This window comes from Gallus gallus, chromosome 34 (assembly GCF_016699485.2).
Source record: "Gallus gallus isolate bGalGal1 chromosome 34, bGalGal1.mat.broiler.GRCg7b, whole genome shotgun sequence".
NCBI lineage: Eukaryota > Metazoa > Chordata > Aves > Galliformes > Phasianidae > Gallus > Gallus gallus.
The window spans coordinates 1,561,337-1,585,723 of NC_052565.1; the positions used below are offsets into that span (position 1 = coordinate 1,561,337).

Consider the following 24,387-nt stretch of genomic DNA (forward strand, 5'->3'; position numbering starts at 1 on the left):
CCCCGGGAGCCCCATCCCCACTGCCCCGCAGCCCAGGCACACGGACACGGGGCTGAGCAGCGCCCTTTAATGGATTTTGGGTACAAAAAGTATAAAAAGCATAAAAACAAAGTGAGAAGGCAACCGACATGGGGGGGGTCAGCCTCCCTGCCCCACAGCAGCAGCGACGTCAATCAACGGCCTCCCAAGGCCAGGGGCTGCCGCGGGTCAGAACTCTCCCTGCAGGTCTGGAAAGGAGCAGAAATGGGGTTTTAGAGAGCACCAAACAACGAACGGCAGCTGGGAGCAGAGCATCCCCGGCGCTCACCGCTCCTCCGCAGCCGCTCCACGCGCCGCCCGCGCTCCATCTCCTCCACGAACTGCTCGAAGGCCTTCACGTACGGAGCCAGCTGCGTCCGACGGTAGTCTGCACAGGAGGGGGTGAATGGGAGCCGGGTCTGAACCCCCCCCCCCCCCCCACCTTGCCTGACCACCCCATCACCCCCCCATTAACCCACCCCGCTGCCCCCGGCCCCGCTCACCCCGCATGCGCCGCTTCGGCTCCGTCTCCTCGCCGTCCTCCTGCTCTGTGTCGTCGCCGGCTGCGTCCAGCTCCTGGCACAGCGAGCTGCGGGGAGGGGTGGGACATGGGGGGGCTGCCCACAGCCGGGGCTCCCCCCACCACCAGCCTGATGTGCGGACCTGATGGTGGGCACCGCAAATGGGTCGAAGTCATCCAACCTCTGCACGTCCAGCGGCACTGAGATGCGGCCTGCAAGAGAGAGAGGTGCTGCCCACCTGTGGGGGGTGCCCACAAACAGCTGGACCCCCCGTTTTGGGGTACACGGACCCACCTGTTTTGGGGTGGACGCTGAAGGGGCTCTTCAGGAGGTGCCCGATGCCTTTGCTGACGTTGATGTCGAGCCGTGGGAAGCAGTACTGCAGCATGACCTCCCAGTCTGCATAGCAGGCCGTGCCCTTCCCACTGCTCGCCAACCGCTGTGGGTACAGGCGGTCAGGGGGCAGCTCTGCCCCACAGCCGCCCCACAGCCACCCCATAGCTACCCCACAGCTGCCCCACAGCCACCCCATAGCCACCCCATTGCTGCCCCACAGCCACCCCACAGCTGCTCCATAGCCACCCCGACAGCCACCCTATAGCCGCCCCATAGCCACCCCCACAGCCGCCCCACAGCCACTCACCCGCGTCCTCTCCATGCGGCCCTTCAGCAGCTCCCAGCGCTGCACTGAGTCGCGCTTCTTGGGGAACTCACTCTGCAGCAGCTCACGGTGCTCTGCCCGGCTGTTAAGGCCGATCACAGCCAACACAAACCCCGCTGCCCACCCTGAGCCCAGCAGCTGGAAGGATACCCTCTGGGACCAGGGCTAGCACTTTGTCCCAGCGCTCGGGGCTGCCCAGGATGTCCTGACCCTGCAGTGCGTACGCCTCAAAGTACTTCTCCACCACACTCACCGACCGCCTGCGGAGCAGATGGAGAAGCTCAGCACCCCATGGCCATCAGTGCACCGGGCAGTGCATCCCCACCCACCTGATGAAGGGGTGCACGGGCTCCGACAGGTTCACCTTCTTCACCGTCTCAGCTCCACCCTGGGAAGGACAGCGTGCTCAGCCCAAGCAGGTGGGCAGCACAACCCCCCCCCCCTCCATCCCCCATACACCCACCTTGACCAGGCTCAGGTACTCCACAGCAGCCGCACGCAGCGCTGGGGACCATTTACGTACGGCGTCGTCGCAGACCCAGCAGTGGACACCTCTCCGTCCTGAGTACACCCACAGGCGGTGCTTCATGCCCAGGTCCTCTATGGGGCACAGCGGGGCTGGGGGAGCACGCCGGGCACCGGCACACCCCCTGCTCCTGCTCTCCTGCTCCAGCCCCACAGCAGCGCTCTCCCAGACCCACTTCAAGGCATCGCTATGAGGAGCAGCGGGGTCTGGATACGTCCCCTGTGCGCACAGAGGCCGTGTGCTTCCCCGCATCCCTCACCCACGAGCGCGCGGTCAATCACACGCACTGCGATGGTCATCAGAGTCCAACACTTGGAGCAGATGTCAGCCGAGCTGCGGGCACAGCACAGCGGTCAGATGGGTGCCATGCATCCCCCACGGCCATCTATGGGGCCGCAACCCCCTCCCAGCCCCCCTCCACCCCCCAGGAACCTGCAGCACGTCCGGACGTCGTCGTAGTCGGTCATGTCGATGTCGAACACCAACTCCTTCTCCACGGGTTGGAACGCTCCGAGGTGCACCGTGTTGTGCTGGTTGGGCTGCGGGGAGCAGAGGGGTCACCCCGATGTCCTCCCGCAGCCACCGGAGGAGTGTGGGGTGGGGGTAGGGGGGGGGGGGGGGGGGGCTCACGCGGTGCGAATATACGGCCCCGATGTCGATCTTGTAGGGGTTGGTCCTCTGCAGCTCCTTCTCCAGCTCCTGCGGGCTGCCGAACGACTGGAACCGCACGTACACGTCGTCCCGCAGCGTGAAGGAGAACTCCCGCAGCTGGAAGTAGTTCTTCTCCACTGCGGGGGTGCGGGGTGGGTTGGGGGGGGGGTTGGGAGGGGTTGTGGGGCACGCGGACCCCGCCGGTGCGCTGTCCCGGCCCCGCACTCCCCTCCCCGCGCCCCTCCCGGTGCAGCCCGGTCCCGCCGCTCACCGCCGCCGTAGCCGAGCCAGCGGCCGTAGGCGCCGTGCGGGAAGAGCCGGCGGTAGAACACCGGGAGCAGCTCCGGCAGCGCCGCCGGTTCGAACGGCGCCATGGCGGGAAGCGGAGGGAAGCGGCGGGGCCGAACGGACCCGCGGGTCGCTGGGAGTTGTAGTGCGGCCCCGCCCGGAACGGCGCCGCACGGCACAGCGCTGCGGCGGCCGTCGGGGCGCCGGAGCGGAGGGGCGGGGACCCCCGTGGGGCTCAACCCCAGCACCGACCCGGTCCGTGCCCGGAGCACCGGCTGCGCGCCGCCTCCTCCCGCTGCGTCCCGACCTCATCCCGCCCCGAGCGCCGGGAGCGGAGCCCCTTCGACGCCCCACACGTGTGGGGCAGCAGCCGAGGGGTGGTTCGAGGGCAGCGGGATGGACGCGCTCAGCTCCGTGCCAACGACGGGCGGCTTTGCCGAGGGGCCGAGCGCGAGGTCGGGGGCCACGGATGGGGTTTCCAAACTGCTGCGCGCAGGGCGCACGCTGCAGATCGGTGCAGCTTCCTGCTCTGCCGGCCCTCCGCGGCTCCCTGCGGGAAAATATGGCAGCGAGCGGCGTTAGGAGACACCGTAAGGCAGCATCACCCTCTGCACGGCGGGCGATGCGGGATGGGGAGCGCAGTGCATCCGTCCCGGCCGCAGCTCGGCTGCTCTGCACGGCACGCAGGAGGACGGGCTGAGCCGCTGCACGGCCCCGCGGTCAGCTGCGCTGCCACAGCGCTGCTTCCGGACCGGCCCCGCAGGGTTGGGCAGGTCCAAAGTCAGCACGGGCCGGAGCCAACGCTCGGGCTGCGCTGCTCTGCACTTTGCTGCGGTGTCCCCGCTGTGCCCGGCGAGTCCCGGCCGCCTCCACCTCCTCCTCCTCCTCCTGTTTGTCCTCCTCCTCCTCGTGCCGCTGCTGCTGCTCCAGGCAGAATGTGGCTGTGGCTGCTGGCGCTGCTGGGGCTGTGGCTGCTGCGGCGTTGGCACCGCGAGCGGCAGACGGTGCCCGGCCTGGAGGAGAAGTTTGTGCTGATCACGGGCTGCGATTCGGGCTTCGGCGACCTGCTGGCACGGCAGCTGGACGCGCGGGGGCTGCGGGTGCTGGCGGGCTGCCTGACCGAGTCGGGGGCCGCACGGCTGCGGGAGACCGCCTCGTCGCGCCTGCAGACCGTCCTGCTGGACGTCACCTCCAGCAGCAGCATCGCCGCCGCCGCCGCGTGGGTGCAGGAGCGCGTGGGGGAGCGAGGTAGGAGGGGCGGCCGGGCGGGGAGGGGGCACGGTGGGGGTCCCGGCTGAGCCCGTCCCCGTTGCAGGGCTGTGGGGGTTGGTGAACAACGCCGGCATCGCCGTCCCCACCGCCCCCAACGAGTGGCTGAAGAAGGAGGACTTCGTGGCGGTGCTGAACGTCAACCTGGTGGGGCTGATCGAGGTGACGCTCAGCCTCCTGCCGCTGGTGAAGCGGGCGCGGGGCCGCGTGGTCAACGTGGCCAGCGTGATGGGCCGGCTCTCCATCTTCGGGGGGGGGTACTGCCCCTCCAAGTTCGGTGTGGAGGCCTTCTCCGACAGCCTGCGGTGAGTCCTGTGCTCCCCCCACGGCCGCGCCTCTCCGGGCTCTGCCTGGCGGCATTGGAGTGCTGGCACCGGGCAGGGAACCGCGCTGCTCAGACCTTGCCCCGCTGTGCGTCCCGTGGAACAGCTCCAGTGTTTGCTCTGACCCCATCCCGTCCCATCGCGGTCATTGTTTCCTCGTGCACCGCCTCAGCCTCGTGCTGGGCTGCTCGGGGCGCATTGTGTGGTTGGGTTTCCCCACCGTGCCCCGGGTGAGGCCGTCCCCACGCAGCCCACACCCCACTGCTGCTCCCATCCCACGGCATCGCTGCCTTCCAGGCTTGAGATGCAGCACTTTGGGGTGAAGGTGAGCATCATCGAGCCGGGCTACTTCAAGACGGGCATCACCAACGCCGCAGCCCTGGAGAGGACCTTAATCAGCACCTGGGAGAGGCTGTCCAAAGAAACCAAAGCGAGTTATGGGGACAAATACCTGCAGGACTGTGAGTGCATCCCCAAAGCCCACCCGGCACCGCAGTGCTGAGCTGCGCCGGGACCCACCGGGGCCTCTCGGTCCCTTTGGCACGAGGTCAGCGCCTGTCCCCTCCCTCTGCCCCCAGTCCTGGCATCCATGCGGGAGATGCAGAAGAAATGCAACCCCAACCTCTCGCTGGTGACCGACTGCATGGAGCACGCACTGACCAGATGCTACCCGCGCTGCCGCTATGCAGCCGGCTGGGATGCCAAGCTGCTCTACATCCCGCTCAGCTACATGCCCTCTGCCATCACCGACGCCTTCTTCACCTGGCTCTCCCCCAAACCTGCCCAGAGAGCGTGAGGCAGTGAGGGCAGAGCCGGCATCGCCCCCACAGCTGAGATCCCCCATCAGCACCGCGCAGCAGCGCCGCGGCTGGCAAGCTAATTGGTGCTGAATAAAGATGACCTCCTTCTCCCTGCGCGGTGTCATTGAGCTGCGCCCCTTCCGTCGGCAGCACACCGAGGCTGTGCTGTGCCCACGGGGGAGCAGTCGGCGCGGTGCTGCCAATCCCCCACCCCGCACAGCCCGTGCCCACTTTGCCGTCCCCTGGAGCTGGGGGCACCCAGGCGAGCGGGCGGCCATCCCAGTGCTGCTGGGCGGAGCGGGAGCTCTCAGCCCCGGCGCTGCTGCTCTGCTCTCATCCCGGCATCGCCGCATCCTCATTGCTTCCCATGCAGAGGGTGCGATGCATTCAGCCCTGCAGTGCAGATCCGGGCGCTGTGCGCGGCCCCAGGTCGCACTCTATCAGCACGAGCAGTCGTTGCAGAGCTGCAGCAGCGCTCCCGGAATGGCTCTGTGCAACACGAGGCAGCGAGGATTAGGTTCAGTCGAGGTTTATTCGGCGCTGGTGCAATCCTGCCCACCTTGCAGCACTACCTGTAGCAATTCGGGCAGTGCTGCCCCGCTCTGCATGACACTGCTCGTCTGCACTGAGCTCTATTTATACGCGGGGACGTGGGCTGTGCGAGGACTCGCGGAGCAGTGCAGAGCTGCCCAGGTAACCCCGGGGTTTGTGCTGTGGTGTTTGCAGGTGCAGCTCCTCCAGGGTGGGCACAGCGCAGGGAGATGTGCAGGAGGGGTCGGGCAAGGCTGGAGTGGGGGTGTCCCAGTGGGGTGGGAGCTCTGTGGGCCGGTGGGGGCTGCTCTGAAGCCGCCCCGCTGCAGTGCTGTGCTCTGGGGGAGCGCGGTGAGGCTGCACTGGGCTGTGTCCTCAGTGCGTCCTCCTCACGACCAAGGGAAACCTCATAGGTGTGATGAAGGAATGGAAACCGAGTGCTGTGCACAGTGGGAGGGTGGGGACAGAGGGGGTGGTGGGGGGCAGGTAGGGCCGAGAGCCACAAACCAGCGCCCACCCCGAGCACCAGCTGCGATGGGTTCCGATGGGGTGGCAGCCGACAGGGAAGCTCAAGGACTCACATCTGAGAGCCAAAGACCCCAAATGCGGGGAGTAGCCCCCAGCGTAGCGTGCTCGGGGCTGTGGTGAGGCAGCTGAACCCCCCAAACGACCCCGACCCGCAGGGCCCTGCAGGCAGCCCCCGCTCAGCCCCTCTCTTCCCCCCAGGCAGGATGTGGCTGTGGCTGCTGGCGCTGCTGGGGCTGTGGCTGCTGCGGCGTTGGCACCGCGAGCGGCAGACGGTGCCCGGCCTGGAGGAGAAGTTTGTGCTGATCACGGGCTGCGATTCGGGCTTCGGCGACCTGCTGGCACGGCAGCTGGACGCGCGGGGGCTGCGGGTGCTGGCGGGCTGCCTGACCGAGTCGGGGGCCGCACGGCTGCGGGAGACCGCCTCGTCGCGCCTGCAGACCGTCCTGCTGGACGTCACCTCCAGCAGCAGCATCGCCGCCGCCGCCGCGTGGGTGCAGGAGCGCGTGGGGGAGCGAGGTAGGAGGGGCGGCCGGGCGGGGAGGGGAGGGGAGGGGGCACGGTGGGGGTCCCGGCTGAGCCCGTCCCCGTTGCAGGGCTGTGGGGGTTGGTGAACAACGCCGGCATCGCCGTCCCCGCCGCCCCCAACGAGTGGCTGAGGAAGGAGGACTTCGTGGCGGTGCTGAACGTCAACCTGGTGGGGCTGATCGAGGTGACGCTCAGCCTCCTGCCGCTGGTGAAGCGGGCGCGGGGCCGCGTGGTCAACGTGGCCAGCGTGATGGGCCGGCTCTCCATCTTCGGGGGGGGGTACTGCCCCTCCAAGTTCGGTGTGGAGGCCTTCTCCGACAACCTGCGGTGAGTCCTGTGCTCCCCCCACGGCCGCGCCTCTCCGGGCTCTGCCTGGCGGCATTGGAGTGCTGGCACCGGGCAGGGAACCGCGCTGCTCGGACCTTGCCCCGCTGTGCGTCCCGTGGAACAGCTCCAGTGTTTGCTCTGACCCCATCCCGTCCCATCGCGGTCATTGTTTCCTCGTGCACCACCTCAGCCTCGTGCTGGGCTGCTCGGGGTGCATTGTGTGGTTGGGTTTCCCCACCGTGCCCCGGGTGAGGCCGACCCCACGCAGCCCACACCCCACTGCTGCTCCCATCCCACGGCATCGCTGCCTTCCAGGCTTGAGATGCAGCACTTTGGGGTGAAGGTGAGCATCATCGAGCCGGGCTACTTCAAGACGGGCATCACCAACGCCGCAGCCCTGGAGAGGACCTTAATCAGCACCTGGGAGAGGCTGTCCAAAGAAACCAAAGCGAGTTATGGGGACAAATACCTGCAGGACTGTGAGTGCATCCCCAAAGCCCACCCGGCACCGCAGTGCTGAGCAGCGCCGGGACCCACCGGGGCCTCTCGGTCCCTTTGGCACGAGGTCAGCGCCTGTCCCCTCCCTCTGCCCCCAGTCCTGGCATCCATGCGGGAGATGCAGAAGAAATGCAACCCCAACCTCTCGCTGGTGACGGACTGCATGGAGCACGCACTGACCAGATGCTACCCGCGCTGCCGCTATGCAGCCGGCTGGGATGCCAAGCTGCTCTACATCCCGCTCAGCTACATGCCCTCTGCCATCACCGACGCCTTCTTCACCTGGCTCTCCCCCAAACCTGCCCAGAGAGCGTGAGGCAGTGCGGGCAGAGCCGGCATCGCCCCACAGCTGGGATCCCCCATCAGCACCGCGCAGCAGCGCCGCGGCTGGCAAGCTATTTGCTGCTGAATAAAGATGACCTCCTCCCCCCTGCGCGGTGTCATTGAGCTGCGCCCCTTCCGTCGGCAGCACACCGAGGCTGTGCTGTGCCCACGGGGGAGCAGTCGGCGCGGTGCTGCCAATCCCCCACCCCGCACAGCCCGTGCCCACTTTGCCATCCCCTGGAGCTGGGGGCACCCAGGCGAGCGGGCGGCCGTCCCAATGCCTCTGGGCGGAGCGGGAGCTCTCAGCCCCGGCGCTGCTGCTCTGCTCTCATCCCGGCATCGCCGCATTCTCACGTGCTTCCCATGCAGAGGGTGCGATGCATTCAGCCCTGCAGTGCAGATCCGGGCGCTGTGCGCGGCCCCAGGTCGCACTCTATCAGCACGAGCAGCCGTTGCAGAGCTGCAGCAGCGCTCCCGGAATGGCTCTGTGCAACACGAGGCAGCGAGGATTAGGTTCAGTCGAGGTTTATTCCGGCGCTGGTGCAATCCTGCCCACCTTGCAGCACTACCTGTAGCAATTCGGGCAGTGCTGCCCCGCTCTGCATGACACTGCTCGTCTGCACTGAGCTCTATTTATACGCGGGGACGTGGGCTGTGCGAGGACTCGCGGAGCAGTGCAGAGCTGCCCAGGTAACCCCGGGGTTTGTGCTGTGGTGTTTGCAGGTGCAGCTCCTCCAGGGTGGGCACAGCGCAGGGAGATGTGCAGGAGGGGTCGGGCAAGGCTGGAGTGGGGGTGTCCCAGTGGGGTGGGAGCTCTGTGGGCCGGTGGGGGCAGCTCTGAAGCCGCCCCGCTGCAGTGCTGTGCTCTGGGGGAGCGCGGTGAGGCTGCACTGGGCTGTGTCCTCAGTGCGTCCTCCTCACGACCAAGGGAAACCTCATAGGTGTGATGAAGGAATGGAAACCGAGTGCTGTGCACAGTGGGAGGGTGGGGACAGAGGGGGTGGTGGGGGGCAGGTAGGGCCGAGAGCCACAAACCAGCGCCCACCCCGAGCACCAGCTGCGATGGGTTCCGATGGGGTGGCAGCCGACAGGGAAGCTCAAGGACTCACATCTGAGAGCCAAAGACCCCAAATGCGGGGAGTAGCCCCCAGCGTAGCGCGCTCGGGGCTGTGGTGAGGCAGCTGAACCCCCCAAACGACCCCGACCCGCAGGGCCCTGCAGGCAGCCCCCGCTCAGCCCCTCTCTTCCCCCCAGGCAGGATGTGGCTGTGGCTGCTGGCGCTGCTGGGGCTGTGGCTGCTGCGGCGTTGGCACCGCGAGCGGCAGACGGTGCCCGGCCTGGAGGAGAAGTTTGTGCTGATCACGGGCTGCGATTCGGGCTTCGGCGACCTGCTGGCACGGCAGCTGGACGCGCGGGGGCTGCGGGTGCTGGCGGGCTGCCTGACCGAGTCGGGGGCCGCACGGCTGCGGGAGACCGCCTCGTCGCGCCTGCAGACCGTCCTGCTGGACGTCACCTCCAGCAGCAGCATCGCCGCCGCCGCCGCGTGGGTGCAGGAGCGCGTGGGGGAGCGAGGTAGGAGGGGCGGCCGGGCGGGGAGGGGAGGGGAGGGGGCACGGTGGGGGTCCCGGCTGAGCCCGTCCCCGTTGCAGGGCTGTGGGGGTTGGTGAACAACGCCGGCATCGCCGTCCCCGCCGCCCCCAACGAGTGGCTGAGGAAGGAGGACTTCGTGGCGGTGCTGAACGTCAACCTGGTGGGGCTGATCGAGGTGACGCTCAGCCTCCTGCCGCTGGTGAAGCGGGCGCGGGGCCGCGTGGTCAACGTGGCCAGCGTGATGGGCCGGCTCTCCATCTTCGGGGGGGGGTACTGCCCCTCCAAGTTCGGTGTGGAGGCCTTCTCCGACAGCCTCAGGTACAGCACAGCCCGGCTGTGTCCCTCTCGGGGTTTGGCAGCAGCGGAGCAGCGCTGCTTTGCCTCTGTCCTGCTTTCGCCATCCCCTCCCTCCCTCTCCCCCCGGCAAGTCCTGTCCCAATAGAAGGGAAAGGCGCTGAGCGGTGGAGGGGGGGATTGTGAAAGGTGTCCCTGTGGGTTGGGGATTGAGCGGTTATGCAAAGATGGAAAGGGTTGGAGGAGCGCCATCTCTGGGGAGGCAGCGCTGGGTCCCATCCTGGGGCAGTGACAGCGATGTCCCCATCCCCATTCAGGTGTGAGATGCGACACTTCGGGGTGAAGGTCTCCATCATCGAACCCGGCGGATTCCGAACGGGGGCGACCGACCCCAGAGCGGCAACCAAGGAACTGCAGCGCGTCTGGGCGCAGCTCCCGGCAGAGACCCGGGCATCCTACGGCCACCGCTACTTGGAGACCTGTCAGTACATCCCCCCATCCCCCCACAGCGCTGCAGCCACCCCACGGATCCCTCTGCCCCACTGACCCCTCCCTCCTCCCTCCGCCCTGCAGTCGCCCACCGCAGTGTCCTCCTGTACCGCCTGAGCAGCCCCCGCCTGTCCCGCGTCACCTCCCGCATGCAGCACGCGCTGCTCTCCCGCAGTCCCCGCAGCCGTTACGCCGCCGGGTGGGACGCGCTCCTCTTCCTGCTGCCTCTCAGCTACTGCCCGGCGTGGCTCTGCGATGCCTTCGTCGCCTTCGTGATGCCAAAACCGGACTGCGGGACACCCACACGCCCCTGAGCGCATCCCCGTGCCCGTTCCGTGCTGCACAACGGGGCTCCTCCGGGCGCAGGACCTCATTAAATGCATTTTTCCCTTCTGCAGCAGCAGCCTTTATATGCCCTCTGAGCTCACAGCTCCGCCTGCGTTGGGGCTGCGGGCAGAGGGGCACAAAGCCCCGCTGCATCGCTCCAGCTGTGCCAGAGCCCCTCCATCAGTTCCCCCCTAACACAGCACCCGCCTCTCCCCGTGCCTTTGCCATCCTCGGGCGTTGGGTGCTTTCTGCCCAGCTCTCACCTCCCGCAGCTGCCGGGGGCTGCAATCAGCTCCGCTGCAACTTCAGCACAGGAGGGGAAAACCCCCACCCCAGCGCCCCCCCACCCCCCACCCCCCCCTTTCCCGGCTGCAGCTGCACAGCTCCATTTGCCCCCGTTCTGCGCCCTCGGGGTCCGCTGGCACCGACGGGTGTTGCGGCACTTCGGCACATCAGATGTGTGGGCGGTGACTCACGCATTCTTCATACCTCTAATTAAGGGATAATTAGCGATGACGATTTGGGAGATGGGCCCCCGAGGCTGTGCAATTGCCTGCAGGACTGAGCAGCGATCAGCACAGCCTCCCGCCGCCCACCCGCGTCCCTTCTCCCGCTGACGCGCGCGGGGGCTGAGCTCGTGCGGGACCGGGGCGATGTGGGGCGATGTGGGGTGTGGGGGGGGGCGAGGAGCCCTCGTGCGAAGCAGAGCGTTCCTGCAGGTTTGGTGGGCGCAGCGTCCCAGCAGCCGGCACAGCATCGTGTCCCTGCGTGTCCCCTGGGGGCTGCAGGGTGCGGGGGGGCTGCGTGGGGAGGGCACTGGACTCGGAGCAGCGCTGCCAACAGCAAAACCCGACGGAATGGTGGCTGCAGATTCAGCTCCTTGGGGTAGAAGCTCCCACGGGGTTTTGCCTCTCTGCCCCCCCAACCCCCACCCCTCACGCTGTGCTCCCTGGGGCCCCTCCACCCCAACCCGGGGCCTCTGAGCCCGGCCCTTCCGGAGAGGAAGGGGCCCCTTATCCCATCAATCTCCAAACAAATGGGGCCCTGGGGGAAGGGGGGGGGGGGGGGGGGGGAGCTGGGGGGGGGTGCTCAGCACGCTGGGACGATGCTGTCGTTGCGGTGCCCTCTGAGCATCCCAGTTCGGTGCTGATGGAGCAGAGTTCGGAGGAGCAGCGGAGCTCCCTACCCCCCCTCCCTCCCCCCAAGGTCCCAGGTGGGGTCACCCACACCGCGCAGCCCTTCTGCTGTGCCACCACCACCGGAGCTCTGAGCTGCTCCTTCCCTGAGCCCCCGGGAAGCGAAACGCCAACGCCGGGAGCTTCCCAGCACGCAGCGCATCCGTCCCAGCCGGACCGCGTGCACCGCTTTCAGGATGGCGATGCCAACTCGTGGCATCCCCGGCGTGGGGGCAAAGCAGCGCTCGGTTCCTGTTTGCAAACAGCGGATCCCTGTCGGTCGGTACCTGCTTGCTCGTTGGCCGCCCGCCCGTCGTTGAGAGAGCGCCCACTTATCAGTGCACGCGCTTCCCTGTTCCCTCCGTGCCTTCCTTCCGAGCGATTGTTGGTCACGATGTCTTGTCTGCACTTGTAAAGGAGATTTCCTGCAATTGTTTTGCAGGACTTGCAGCCCGAGGCAAAAAACGTTCTGTCTATCAGCCCCCTTCCCCAGAGCGGGGCGAGGCTGAGCCCCCTCACTTCCCCTGCGCGCTGCCCCGCTGTTGTCCGCTGATTAATTGCTGCCGGGCAGAAGAGCTGCCGTGGGGATGGATGTGCTGCATTCCGACCGCAGAGACAGCACCGGGGGGGATGCGATGCCCCGACCCCTCAGCGCTGCGCTGTGCCACACTGCTGCGCCGTGCTGCGCCGTGCTTTCTTGTGCCACGCCGTGCCCCTCTGTGCCATGCTGTGCCATGCTGGACTGCGCTGTGCCGTGCCATGCTGAGCCGGGCGGCACCGCACTGTGCTGCTTTTGTCATCTTTCCCCAACAAAGGACCCGAGGGTCCCTCCGCATCGCCGCAGGGACGGGCACAGCGCTCTCCCCTCAGCCCACCCCATCCCACGGACTCACGGCTCCGGGGATCCGTTCCCCCCACCCGCACCCGGCCACGCTCCGCCCATGGCTCCGTGCCCCCACAACCCTCGTGGGGCGGGGATGGATGCGCTGCGGACACCCCAGCACTGAGGGCAGCACCTGTCCTTGCCCCCCCCCGCCCCCCGCTCCAACGCACCGCCCTCGGGTGGTCACCACCGCGTCCCGGGGCCGCCTCAGGATAAGGGGCTGCCGCCCTCATTTCCTGCGGGGTGGGAGCCTGGAGCGCAGCACCGCGAGCCCAGAGCAGCTCCCGCAGCCGCGCCGCGAGGATCGCTCCGCGCACCCCCCGGTGAGCCGCGTCCGCGCACCCCGAGATCCCACCGCCGCTGAGGGAGGAGAGCGCAGCGCAGCCCCGGGGCTTTGGGCACAGCTGCGGGGGGCTGCGGTGCCGTGCGGTGCTGTGCGGTGCCGTTGGCAGCCCCGGGGTCGGGTCCTCCGTGCGCGCAGGGCTGGGATCCGTGCTGGGATCCGCGCTGGGATCCGCTGAGGGATCTTTTAAAGGGATGATGTGGGAATTGGCACGCTGGAATAAAATCCTGTAGGATTCAGAAGAGCCTCAGAAGCTCGGAGAGCTGAGCTGTGCCAGCAGAGACCCGCTGGTTTTCAACTGTTTCCCAGCTGTGCTGCTCAGATTTTCTGCTTGATTCGTTTTGATCTTTTCCCGTGGCGAAATGAAGGCTGTGCCCCGCAGCCTCTCCCCTCGTAAATAAGAACTGCTGTTTGTGGAGGGGTCTGAGGGGTCTCAGTAACATCCCTCAGGGCAAAGAGGCAGAGGGATGTAAAGCAGAACCTGGCGAGCAGTTTGACGCCCACAGCTGGATCTGCGTCCCGCGCCCCGGTGCTGCAATTGGCCATCGTTAGGATAGGCAGAAAGCCGCAGAGAGGTGCGACCCCGTGGGGGTCTTCAAGGTTTATCAGCCGGGGGGGCTCCCAGCACCACTGAGCGCTCCACGGTTCATCGCTTTCCCTTTCCCTGCAGCTCGCAGCATGGCCGAGGCGACGGCAGCCCCCAGTGAGACGCCCACCGCCCCCAGCGAGTTCGGCGAGTACCACAACCTGTCGGAGCTGTTCCACCTCCTCAACTACACCTACACCTCCTGCGAGTTCAGCCTGGATGAGAACGCCAAGCGCGTGGCCGTCTTCGTGCTCTACCTGGCCATCTTCGTGGTGGGGCTGGTGGAGAACCTCCTGGTGGTCTGGGTGAACTGGCAGACGCGCAGCAGCCGGAGCCTGGTGAACCTCTACGTGCTGCACATGGCCATCGCCGACCTCGGCGTGCTGCTCTCGCTGCCCGTCTGGATGCTGGAGGTGATGCTGGACTACACCTGGCTCTGGGGCAGCTTCCTCTGCCGCTTCACGCATTACTTCTACTTGGCCAACATGTACGCCAGCATCTTCTTCCTCACCTGCCTGAGCGTGGACCGCTACGTCTCGCTGCGCGGCTCCTCGCCCTTCTGGCACCGGCACCAGCACCTTGCGCGCCGCATCATCTGCACCTCCGTCTGGGTCCTGGCAGCAGCCATCCCCTTCGTGGAGGTGTCCCACATGCAGCTGGTGAACACCGGGGACCCCATCTGCATCTTCATGGCCCCCTTCGAGACCTACGATGAGTGGGCGCTGGCGGTCAGCTTGGCCACCACCGCCGTGGGGTTCCTCATCCCGTTCTCCATCATCGTGGTGTTCAACGTGCTGACGGCACGGCTCGTCCGGCGCTCCAAGCCAGAAGAAGGGAGGAGGCACTGCCTGCTCATCTATGCCTACATCGCGGCGTTCCTGCTCAGCTGGCTGCCCTTCCACATCCTGCTCACACTGCTCACCCTCGATGGCACCCACATCGTCCTGCACTGCTCCTTCGCCCACTTCCTCTACTTCTTCTACGACATCATCGACTGCCTCACGCTGCTGCATTGCGTCCTCAACCCCATCCTCTACAACTTCCTCAGCAAGAGCTTCCGCAGCAAACTCATCTCGGCCGTGGTCAAGTATGTCCCCAAGGATGCAGCTGGGCAGAAGGGCGCTGAGGGCTCTTCCTCCTCCACGCAGCACTCCATCGTCATCGCAAAGGATGGCAGTGCACCCAGCTAAACAGGAGCAGGGTGCCCACACGAGGTGGGTGCAGGGCTGGGCAGCTCCCCATGGGCATGCTGTCCAGTGGGCGCTTTGCTTCCTGGTCGGCCACCCATCGCACTCTGAAGGTGAGGGCAATGTGCCCATCAGGAGTCGTGGACGTGTCACCTCTGTGCTATCGGACCTATTTAGCCAAAGTAAGAACAAGAGAAAGAGAGATGTTCCGCTTTCCTAGAGAAACGCTTGTAGCAATGGATGCGTTGCTCGGTGTGCCCCGACCCCACACAGCCCCACGCACTCTGCAGCCCTCAGCTCGTGCCTGAACCCCACTGTGGGACGAGCACTGCCCTCTCACTCTGATGCCATTCAAGCAGGATGGGGACAAAATCCACAGCTTTAACACAGCTCCCACTCCAGCACCCAGCGCAGAACCCGGCATCGCTCAAACGAAGGCGCTGCGGTGCAGGGTGCAGACACAGCACAGCATTGAACTGCAGCAGGGAGGAACCGCTCAGCACAGCTTTACAATGCGACGTCTCAGATTCAGAGCTGGCTGTCTTCATCCTTCAGACATCACTGGGGTGAGAGCTGGGGGCCCCATCTGCATTCAGCAGCACGAGACCCCCACAGGCGAGAAGTCGGAGCATCCAGAGAAAGTCCCTCCCGGCCGCGCTTCTGCTCAGTCATGCACCGTGTGTGGGTCGGGCCCTGGGCAGGGGAAGGTGAAAGTGCCACCGGAGGGAATTCATCCATCTGAAGGCCTTGAGCTGCCCAAGAAAGTGAAGCATAAGCAAATCGGACCGGATCCGGGGACAGGATGCTAACCGCCCCGTGGAGCATAGGGCAGGATGTGCCGGGGGGGTCCCTGCACCGAGTCTGCACTGAACCCCTGGCACAGAGAAGCAGGAGCAGCACCCCCCCCCCAGCACACAGCACCCACCGCTCTCCCATTGCGTGTCAGGGTTGAAGCAGCCCCCCAACTCATTTTCATTGCAGGAATGAAGTTGAGCACACAACAGCAAAGCCAGCAGGCATACAGCATAGCCACGCAGCGACGTATTCCAATTCCACACACATGCACGTTGCTATATTTTACTGATTCAACTCATTTTTTGGAAATCTAACACAACTGTGCCCCCCCCCCCCCCCCCGGAGCCACCCCCTGTGCTGAGCTGCCCCCTCCCCCCCCCCCCCCCGGCTCCCATCTCATAAAGAATCTTTTTAATAAAGAAATGCAGCACAAGAGGTCAACGTTTTCCATTTTTATTATTCTAAATAAAAAACCACACTTTGTGCTGAACAATGGAGTATAAAAGAACCCGATGTACAACGATTTTAGACATCTACGATCTGGGAGGGGGGGGTTGGGGGGGGTCGGGGGGGGGGGGGAAGTTTACAAAATATACAAAACTTTACAGCAAATAGATAGTAAACACTTAAATATCAGGAGGTCAGTACCTACGATTAACTTAACGAGGAGGTTAGACAGCAACGCGTTCCGCTCTTCTTTCTGCTTCGTTCCTTGATGGGGATCCTTCGGGGTGCGCTGCAGGGAGGGGGGGCACGGGGGGCTGCCCCCCAAGAACCAGTGCCGTGGGGGGAGCAGAGCAGAGCAGAGCGGAGCTCACTCCCATCGTGTCTCCACATGGAATAACTCGCAGGGAAGGATTTGACACAGAGACACTGGGGGTCTGAGGGCTCCACAGCCCCTCCTGCCCCAAAGCAGCCAGCAAGGAGGGCTCTGTCCCCACGCTCAGTGGTTGTGGGGTGGGGGTGGGGGGTTGCTCTGCCCCATAGCGTTTCAGTGTAAAACTTCTCTTTTTGGTTTATGTGCACAAAAGGCTTTTGCTTCACAGCTTGGCCGGATGCGGGGTGCCCGCAGCTCCGGGGGGGCCTTGAGGCCTTGGGGATGAGGCGGTCCCCCCCAAATCCATCCCGGCGGCGGGTTGTCCTGCAGGGAGCAGCACGGCGTGCATCACCACCGGCTCCTTCCGCAGCACCAGGATGGGACTGGAGGATCCACAGTCAGCAGGACGGCCACAATGGGAGCAAAACAACGGAGTGCTGGGATGGGGGAGGAGGGGGACGCATCTCCTCCGTGCTCCAGTAACGGCGCAGTGCGAGCCGGTACCCTTCAGCGCGCTCCAGGGAGGTAGGTCGGCACCACGAGGGTCACCAGCCTCATTTTACAGATGAGGAAACTGAGGCAAAGAGGTGAAGTGACTTGCCCAAGGCCACAGCGGAGCGGGGGGGAGCACCCCCCAATTCCCAGCTCACGGCGCCGGGCCGCTCGATCCGTTCCATATCGGCGTTTTCTGTGCAGAAGGGCGACCCACGGCGGCTCCTGTTTGTGAGGTAGTACGAGTTACCCGAGGGCGGCCCCAATTCGTGCTGCGGTGCCCGGGACGTTTTGTTCCTCTCCATCTCTGCCCCACAGCTGGATAAACGTGGGAATGGAACGGTCCCACCCTTCCCAGTGTAAACACCGCCGGCGACGCGGCACCGCGACCCCCGAGCTGCGCCCAAAGCCACGCCGTGCCTGGAACCATCAGTCCTTCCTTCCTTTCTGCTTCCCTTCTCCTTCCAGCCCGGCACCGTCCCGCTCCAGCTCTGCCCCTATCTGCTGAGGTCAGAAAGTCGTAGCAGCATCGGTTTGTGGGTCAGCTCCGACCGCGGGTTGGCCGAGTCGGTGGGCGAAGGGGTTTCAGAACAAAATCTAGATTCAAAACCTAGTGAGAAATGCTAAGAACACAAAACTCGGTGGCCTCTAACGGGATCAGAGGTAAGTAAACACGACAGACTTCTCGGGAACAGTGACGTAGCTTACGTGCTGTTGGTTCGTACAGTCTAAAGAGCCCCAGCAAGGCCAAAAAAATTAAAAACAAAAACAAAAACAAAAAAAAAAAAAAGAAGAAAGCAAAAAAAAAAGGAGGAATCCATCCACGACGCCTGACCGGTCCATAAAACCAACGACGCTCTTCCGCAGCTCCTCCCGGCCCTGCTCTGCCTCGCCCCATCAGCTGTCTGCGTTCTTCTCCGCGTCTTTGGAATGGATAATGTACATGAAAGTCTGCTCGATGGTGAAGTCGGGGGGCAGGCTGCCCTTGTGCACCCCGATGTGCTTGCTCATCAGGTTGAGCGTGGAGCTGTAGTGGCCGCACACGGTGCAGCGGTACATCAGGGCGCCCGAGTGCGTCCGCAGGTGGCACTTGATGGTGGAGCGGCCGCGGAAGAACTTGTGGCACACCTTGCACTGGTACGGCTTCTCCCCGGTGTGGATGCGCCGGTGGTAGTTGAACTCACTGGTGTGGGCGAAGCGCTTCCCGCACACCTTGCAGCTGTACTTGCTGTTGCCCGGCTGGCTCTGCAGCGCCAACTCCTCGCTCAAGAACTCCTCGGGCAGTTTCCTCTTCTGCAAGCTCTGCGGCTGCAGCCGCTCGCCGAAGCCGGGACGCGCGTCCACGCCGCTGCCGCACTTGTGCTGGCTGACGTGGTAGCGATAGGCCGCCTCCAGCTTGAAGCTCTGCCCGCAGAAGTGGCAGCGGAACAAAGCCTCCTCGGCGCTCTGGTGCACGGCCAGGTGCTTCTCCAGCAGCTGCCGGTCCACGAAGCTGCTGGCGCACACGGAGCAGGAGAAGACGGCGATGCCCAAGTGTGCCAACGCGTGCCACAGCAGGCTGCACAGGCTCAGGTGCCGCTGGTCGCACACGCCGCACGTTTGGCTCTTCAGGTTGACGTGGTCCAGGAGGTGGTTGCGGACGGTGTGGAAATCTTTGGCCAAAGGTTTCCCGCATGCAGCGCACGCCAAATCCGCGCCCGACCCTGCGGCGAAGGCACCCGCCTTGCCGGGCAGCGGGTCGCTGGGGTGCACGACCACGTTGTTGTCGAAGACCCCATCCCTGCGGTGCAGGGTGAGCTGCCACTGCGTGAAGAACTTGGTCTCGCACATGTCGCAGGAGAAGAGGAAGATGCCGATGTGGGACAGCACGTGGGTCACCCTGGAGTTGCGGTCCTGGAAGTGGGTTTCGCACACCTTGCAGTTCCCGGTCAGCAGATCCACGTGGTCGCGGGCGTGCTGCTGGATCAGCTGGATGTTGGGCTCCAGCACCTTCTTGCACACCTGGCAGGGCATGGCCCTGCTGTCACGCCCGTCGCTCTCAAAGGCCAGCTCCTCCTCGCTGTCGTCACTCAGCTCGATCACCTCTTCCGACGGCCCCAGCTCCTCGCTGGCGTCCTCGAAGTGCAGCTCGTCCTCGCCCAGCTCCTCCAGCTGCAGCTCGTCCATCGGCACGAAGCCCGGCTCCTTGCAGTGCTCACTGTTGCTGGGACACGAGTTGCTCCCTGTGGAGATGTCCAGGGACGAATCGGCCGTGAAGAACCCACCTTTGCCGTAGTCGCCGTTGCTCTGCACCTTGTACTGCTGGCAGGAGCCCGCGGCGCTCTGCGCGATGCTCCCACCGCCCAACCCGGGCTGCGCTGCTGCGACGGCACCAGGACCGAAGGGCCCCGGCTCTGCATCCTTGGGGGGCAGCGGGGGCTGCAGCAGGGGCACAGCCTGGCCGCCGTCGCTCCTCTCCTCCTCCTTGTAGCTGCCCCCTCCCTCCCCATGCAGCACATAGCCACGCTCCACACCGAAGTGCTCCGCGCTCCCCCGGGCGTCCCCCAGCGCCGGGCTCTGCTCTGAGGCGCTGCCCACAGCACCGGGCCGGGCGTCCCCTGCGGTCAGGGGGGGCTGTTTGGGGATGGCTGCGCTCTCCAGGTCGGGGAAGGTGGAGTGGCAGGCACGCAGCAGGTCCTCCATGCCCAGCCGCTCCGCCACCTCGTAGATAACCCCCACGTTGATGAGGTCGGTGAAGAGCTCCGAGGTGTACACGAAGCTGAGGATCTTCTCGAAGTTGGCCGGCGTGATGAAGTCCACCACGTAGGTGCGAGCTGCATCCAGCCCCGTGTTCAGGAAGAGGTTCTGGAAGTATCCAGCAGCGCAGGCCAGCACGGCTTTGTGCGCGGCGAAGGAGCGCGAGCCCACCAGGATGGTGACGTCGCACATGGTCTCGGAGAGGCGGCACTTGTTGAGCTCCTTCAGCAGGTTGTTGGGGTGGTTGGTGCTGTGCAGTTTGATCCTCATGCCCATCTTAGCAGCTGGGGGGGCCACTCCTGCTCAGCTGCTCCTTCACGCCCTCATCAGCTGCGGGGGCAGCAGGTGCTGCCCGGCATCCAGCGAGTGGCAGGGCAAGGGGCTCTGGGGGGGGAAACATGAAGCAAAGTTATAACCTCGATGAGGAGGCATCGCTCCAACGCTCTACTTGTGGGACAGCCACAGGGGGAACCCTCAGATGGAGCTGGGGCAGAGCAAGGAGGAACAGCGCTGCCCTGCAGATGCCCTCACCGCTCATCTCGGGGCCAAGGTTGGTCCTGCAGCCACCCCAGGAGTGCTCCCGTCTGGATCAGGACCCATCCGTGCCCCCCCCCCCCCCCCCCCCCCGCAGCCCCCATCACCTCTGCCTGGGCAGAATCCAGCCCCAACCCCCAGCACAGCCCGGAGGGCTGCACAGCACAGTGCTGAAGCACAGCCTGCAGCCCCACTGCCCCCGACCCCACTGCGCTGCAGCCCCCAGCCCCACTGCTTCCAGCCCCACTTCCCCCCCCAGCCCTCGGCTCCCTATCGGTCCCCCCAGCCCACCCGCAGCCCCCCCGCCTCGGGGGGCTCAATGGAAGCCACCCAACCCCCTCCCAAACTCCGTCCCGCAGTGAAAGTTGCGCTGAGGCCGCTCCGCGGAGGCTCCTTCCGACGAACCGTGCCCGGGGCCGCCGGTTTTGGGGGGGGGGGGGAGGGGGGGCGCGGGCCGAGGGATGCTCGTGGTGGCGGCCCCAACCCCCCCACGGTCCGTGCCCCCCTCTCCTCCCGCGGGTCTCGCAGCGGGGTCCGCATCTCGCGGTCAGGAAGGGTCCCCCCCCCCCACCCCCACCAAACCGCGGCTCTGCGGGGATGGGGGGGGGCCGCCCCCAACGCGCCCCGACGGCGCCGGGACGTGAGAACGGCCGCGCCGCAGCGATCCCCGCGGGGTCGGGGCCGGGGGGGGGCCCGTGGGGGGCGCGGCCGTCGGTCCCGTCCCGCCGCGGCCGCTCCTTACCCGCCCGGCGCCCCGCACCATCCCCGCTCGCTCACACAAAGGCGCCGCCCCGCCCTCCGCCCTCCGCCCGCCGCTCCGAGCGCCCGCGCCCGCCGCCACCGGAGCCGCCTTCCGCCGCCCGCCCGCTCCGACGGGGCCACAGCGCCGCAGCGGCCCGGAGGGGAACTGCGGGGGGGAACGCGGGGCGGTCCGGGTCGCGATACGGGGAGGGTCGCGATAAGCGGCGCGCTCCTCCCCTTCCCCCCCCCTCCCCCCCTCGCCCCCCCCCACCCCGGCACAGACACACAGAGGCGGGCGCGGCTGCGGGCTGTGCGGTGCTGTATGCGTGCGGTGCGCGTACAGCGCGGTTCGGACACGCGCGTTCCGCTCTCAGCGCGGCCCCGGGGCTCCCGCGACGGCTCCGCTGCGTCCCGTCCGCCCCGTCGAAGCCGCTCCTCACGGCGCGGGGCGGGGGGGACCGGCAGCCCGAACGCCGTCCGGAGGGGGTCCTGGGGAGCAGCGGGCGGAGGGGCCGCGGTCAGCGTGTCCTGCCCGGGCCGCGCCCCCGCCGCCCCCCCGCCGCCCTCCCGGGTTCCGCCGCCCGTTTCCCCATGAGCCCCACGAAGAAGTCGTGCATATCCCCTGCGGAGAGAGCGCAGTCAGCCCCCGCCCGGCCCGGCCCGGCCCCCTCCGCGCCGTGCTCTCCGCGGGGCCCCGCCTCGGTGCCGCTGCGGGGCCGGGCGCGGTGCGGGGCGGGCGGCACTTACGCTTCTGAGGAGGCGCGGGCGCCGGGGGACCTGCGGGAGACAGAAGCGGGCGCTGAGCGCTGCCGTCGGGGCGCTCACGGGGACCGGGAGAGACCCCCCCCCCCCCCAACCAACGCCGCCCGGCCCCCCGCGTCCCGCCCCGCCCCGCTCTCACCGTTCTCCTCCTCCCGCAGCAGCTGCAGAAGAGCGGCGACGGCGGCCCCCGGGCTGCCCCGGGCTCTCCAGGACAGCTGCTCCGGGCCGGGACCCCTCTGCGGGAAGCGGAGCGGTGAGCGGAGCCGCGCGGTGCCACCCCCGAGCCCCGACGGTGCGGCCGTACCTGGGAGCGCGGCGCGGAGCCCGGCGGGGCGGAGAGGGCGAACGGCAGCGCCAGGGCGAGCACGGCGAGCAGCGCGCGGCTCCGCATCGTCCTACGGGGATTGTGGGGCGGGGGGGGGAGGGGGGTCAGCGTCGGTACCGGACCCGGAGCAGAACTTGGGCGGGGAGCAACGAGCGGCTTTCGGGAGCAAATCCCCCCTGGAGGTGCGGGCTGGGGGCTCCCACCCGGCTGCAGGAGGAGCACGAACCGCAACACGGGTCGGAGGGGGGGGGGGGGGGGGCACGGGGAAAGCCTGGGCGGACGTATGATGGGGGATGTGTTGTTGGAGATGTGTTATGGGGCACTCGTTATAGGGGATGTGTTATGGGGGGGGCAGCTGTTCCCGGGGATGTGCTATGGGGATGTGCTGCAGGAATGGTGCTGTGGGGATGCAGGGGGGGACGTGGTTCTGCTGCAGAGCTGGGAGACCCTCACCACCTCACAGTGCCCGTAGTGCCCGGTTTGTGCCATGCGGGGACGTGAAAGTGTGCACGACACCGAGCATGGATGTGCACAGACCACAAACAGGTTAGCCCTGCGCATTCACCCCCCCGCGTTATCACCAACACATGCACAGCTGCCTGCACGCTGATGGCCAGCCCTGCTCCCACAGCCCCCAGCCCTCCCCACATCCTGGCAGCGCCTTCAGCCCTCTCTGCCCCCATCCCTGAGCCCCCCCCGGCTCTTCCCCCGACCTGTGTAGGGTGATGAGCAGAGGCAGCGGCCGCTCCAGAGGCCTCACGGTACCTGGTGCAGGGTTCAGGGACACAATACCTGGTGCAGGGACCTGGTGCGGGGTGCAGGGATGCAGTACCTGATGTGAGGACCTGGTGAGGGGTGCAGGGACGCAGTGCAGGGTGCTCAGCGCCGGCTGTGACCTCGCTGGTGGCTGCACCGATGGCTCTCAGCACGCTCAGCCCGATGGAGATGAAGCCCCACCGCTGCCTCCACCGCGGAGTTAAATAAGGGGCTCTGCCCGTGGCACGGCGTGGGTGGGCGAGAGGAGAGCCGCCAATGGGGGCCGCGGGGGGTGGCACCCCCACCCCACAACTTCACGCCCACGCGGGCGCCGTGACACCGCCAGGCACCGCAGCACGCGGCCCACGCAGGCACGCTGGGGTTGGGATGGCACGCGGACACCACTGCGCCCACGGCCCCGTGCACGGGGGGATGCACGTCTGGTGGTGCGTGTTTGTGTGTGTGTGTGTGTGTGTGCACAGCGTGAGCTGTCTGTGTCTCGGCTGTGCCACGCTGGCGGTCACATCTGCCATGCAGGAGGGCTGTGGGGGGGGGTTCATGGTGCTGTGGGATTCAGCTGAGCTCATGTGTGCGTGTTTGGGATGCACGCCCGAATGGGACGCACGCGTCTGAGGGGTGCACAGCCATCCGTCTGTGCACAAACACACAGACCTCATAGACCCCCTGCCTCCTGCGCTGCCCCCTCCTGTCCTCCTGCCCACCCGGCGCGCTCCCAGGTGAGGCCCCATCTGTGGCCACGTCCCCTCCGTCCCCCTGTGTGTGACCCCAGGCTCAGAGTGGGGCTGAGCCCCTCCGAATGCATCCATCGCTGCCCCACAGCTGCACAGACCGAGGGTCTCTGGGTGGGGGGAGCCCAGCACCAGCGCTGCACCGGGATGAGGCGCAGACCCCTCGGGATGGCAGCAGGAGTGCAGCTGCTCACGTGGCAGCGCCGCCCGGGGCAGGGCAGCATCTGCAAAGCCGGGGATGTTAATTAAATCGGAGCCTGGCCAGAGCCGGCCTAATTAATTAATAACACCTACTTGTGTGGTGCCGGGCGCGAAGCGGCCGCGAAGCACAGCGGTGCCCCGGGCTTGTTTACGGCGCTGCCCCTCTCCATGTATGGGTGGTGGGTCCCCGTGCTGGGAGGTGATACAGCCCGGGGGGGGGGATGGGGAGGGGGGGGGGGGGAGCCCGAGGCGTCCCTGCACACGCACGTGCCCCCCCCACGTGCACGCTGCCCGCACATGGTGCCCGTGCACGACACGGCCCCACCTGGGAGCTGCTGACGCGGCCGGGAGCTGTCAGCTCTGCCAGAGAACGCGGGTGACGTGTGGGGACGGGAAAATCCCACTCCCAGAGCCCAAATCCCATTCCCGGAATCTGACGTGTGCAGGGGAGGAAAGGAGGTGGGGGGGGGGGGGGGGATGGGGGCTGCGTAGGGACCCCCACAAGGAGTGGCGCTGCAGCGGTGGCAATGGGGGTTGCTTTGTAGTGTGGGGCTCTGCACAGAGCTGGGGGCTGCATGGGGGGGTCCCGCAGCGGGGGTGGAGGTGGGGGCGGGGAATGGGGGACCTCAGTGCCACCCGCCCAGACATTGCGCCTTGGATGCAGGCGCCGCTTTCTCACTTAATGGGAAAAGTGGCCGCAATTTGGGGCCTTTCCAATCACGGCGCAGCCGAGCGCCGGCTGCAATCAGGCAGCAGGGAAAGCGCTGGGGGGAAAGGGGGGGCTGTGGGGGGGGGGGGGCTCTGTGCTGCGCTCT

At 66.7% G+C, this 24,387-nt stretch overlaps 5 protein-coding genes and 1 long non-coding RNA gene across 10 annotated transcripts; 3 read left to right on the forward strand and 3 right to left on the reverse strand.

Moving 5' to 3' along the window:
- Positions 1-53: 53 nt before the first annotated feature.
- On the reverse strand, positions 54-2,780 carry PRIM1 (primase (DNA) subunit 1). The gene is made up of 13 exons (XM_015300396.4): positions 2,649-2,780; positions 2,357-2,514; positions 2,159-2,265; positions 1,986-2,059; positions 1,664-1,800; positions 1,530-1,588; positions 1,351-1,460; positions 1,183-1,274; positions 834-978; positions 682-751; positions 522-607; positions 308-406; positions 54-227 (listed from the first exon to the last, which is right to left on the reverse strand). Exons 1-13 carry the CDS (start codon positions 2,749-2,751, stop codon positions 208-210), a joined length of 1,260 nt encoding a protein of 419 aa, XP_015155882.2. The 5' UTR covers positions 2,752-2,780; the 3' UTR covers positions 54-207.
- Positions 2,781-3,432: 652 nt separating this feature from the next.
- RDH16 (retinol dehydrogenase 16 (all-trans)) lies at positions 3,433-5,167 on the forward strand. The gene is made up of 4 exons (XM_015300397.4): positions 3,433-3,913; positions 3,981-4,239; positions 4,555-4,718; positions 4,836-5,167. The coding sequence occupies exons 1-4, from the start codon at positions 3,601-3,603 to the stop codon at positions 5,051-5,053; spliced, it is 954 nt and encodes a 317-aa protein (XP_015155883.3). The 5' UTR covers positions 3,433-3,600; the 3' UTR covers positions 5,054-5,167.
- Positions 5,168-5,612: 445 nt separating this feature from the next.
- On the forward strand, positions 5,613-7,895 carry LOC100859726 (retinol dehydrogenase 7-like). The gene is made up of 5 exons (XM_040654891.1): positions 5,613-5,750; positions 6,315-6,632; positions 6,710-6,968; positions 7,284-7,447; positions 7,565-7,895. Exons 2-5 carry the CDS (start codon positions 6,320-6,322, stop codon positions 7,780-7,782), a joined length of 954 nt encoding a protein of 317 aa, XP_040510825.1. The 5' UTR covers positions 5,613-5,750; positions 6,315-6,319; the 3' UTR covers positions 7,783-7,895.
- Positions 7,896-8,299: 404 nt separating this feature from the next.
- On the reverse strand, positions 8,300-12,564 carry LOC121108093. Its single transcript, XR_005842409.2, has 2 exons — positions 11,953-12,564; positions 8,300-10,981 (listed from the first exon to the last, which is right to left on the reverse strand). It is a non-coding gene; the product is annotated as an uncharacterized LOC121108093 (long non-coding RNA).
- A 224-nt stretch (positions 12,565-12,788) lies between these two features.
- On the forward strand, positions 12,789-15,887 carry GPR182 (G protein-coupled receptor 182). 2 transcript variants are annotated; one of them, XM_004950225.5, is made up of 2 exons: positions 12,789-12,871; positions 13,562-15,887. In XM_004950225.5, exon 2 carries the CDS (start codon positions 13,570-13,572, stop codon positions 14,665-14,667), a length of 1,098 nt encoding a protein of 365 aa, XP_004950282.2. In that variant the 5' UTR covers positions 12,789-12,871; positions 13,562-13,569; the 3' UTR covers positions 14,668-15,887. The 2 variants fall into 2 exon arrangements, with proteins under 2 accessions (XP_004950282.2, XP_040510824.1); XM_040654890.2 differs by having other exon boundaries at positions 12,789-13,466; positions 13,562-15,805.
- Positions 15,888-17,450: 1,563 nt separating this feature from the next.
- Positions 17,451-23,366, reverse strand: TAC3 (tachykinin 3). 4 transcript variants are annotated; one of them, XM_015300406.4, is made up of 6 exons: positions 22,699-23,366; positions 21,846-21,936; positions 21,681-21,777; positions 21,527-21,556; positions 20,781-21,401; positions 17,451-19,888 (listed from the first exon to the last, which is right to left on the reverse strand). In XM_015300406.4, the coding sequence occupies exon 6, from the start codon at positions 19,778-19,780 to the stop codon at positions 17,666-17,668; it is 2,115 nt and encodes a 704-aa protein (XP_015155892.3). In that variant the 5' UTR covers positions 19,781-19,888; positions 20,781-21,401; positions 21,527-21,556; positions 21,681-21,777; positions 21,846-21,936; positions 22,699-23,366; the 3' UTR covers positions 17,451-17,665. The 4 variants fall into 4 exon arrangements, with proteins under 4 accessions (XP_015155892.3, XP_025001214.3, XP_046760972.1 ...); XM_025145446.3 differs by having other exon boundaries at positions 20,816-21,401; positions 22,659-23,366; XM_046905016.1 differs by having other exon boundaries at positions 22,659-23,366.
- Between the last annotated feature and the right edge of the window lie 1,021 nt (positions 23,367-24,387).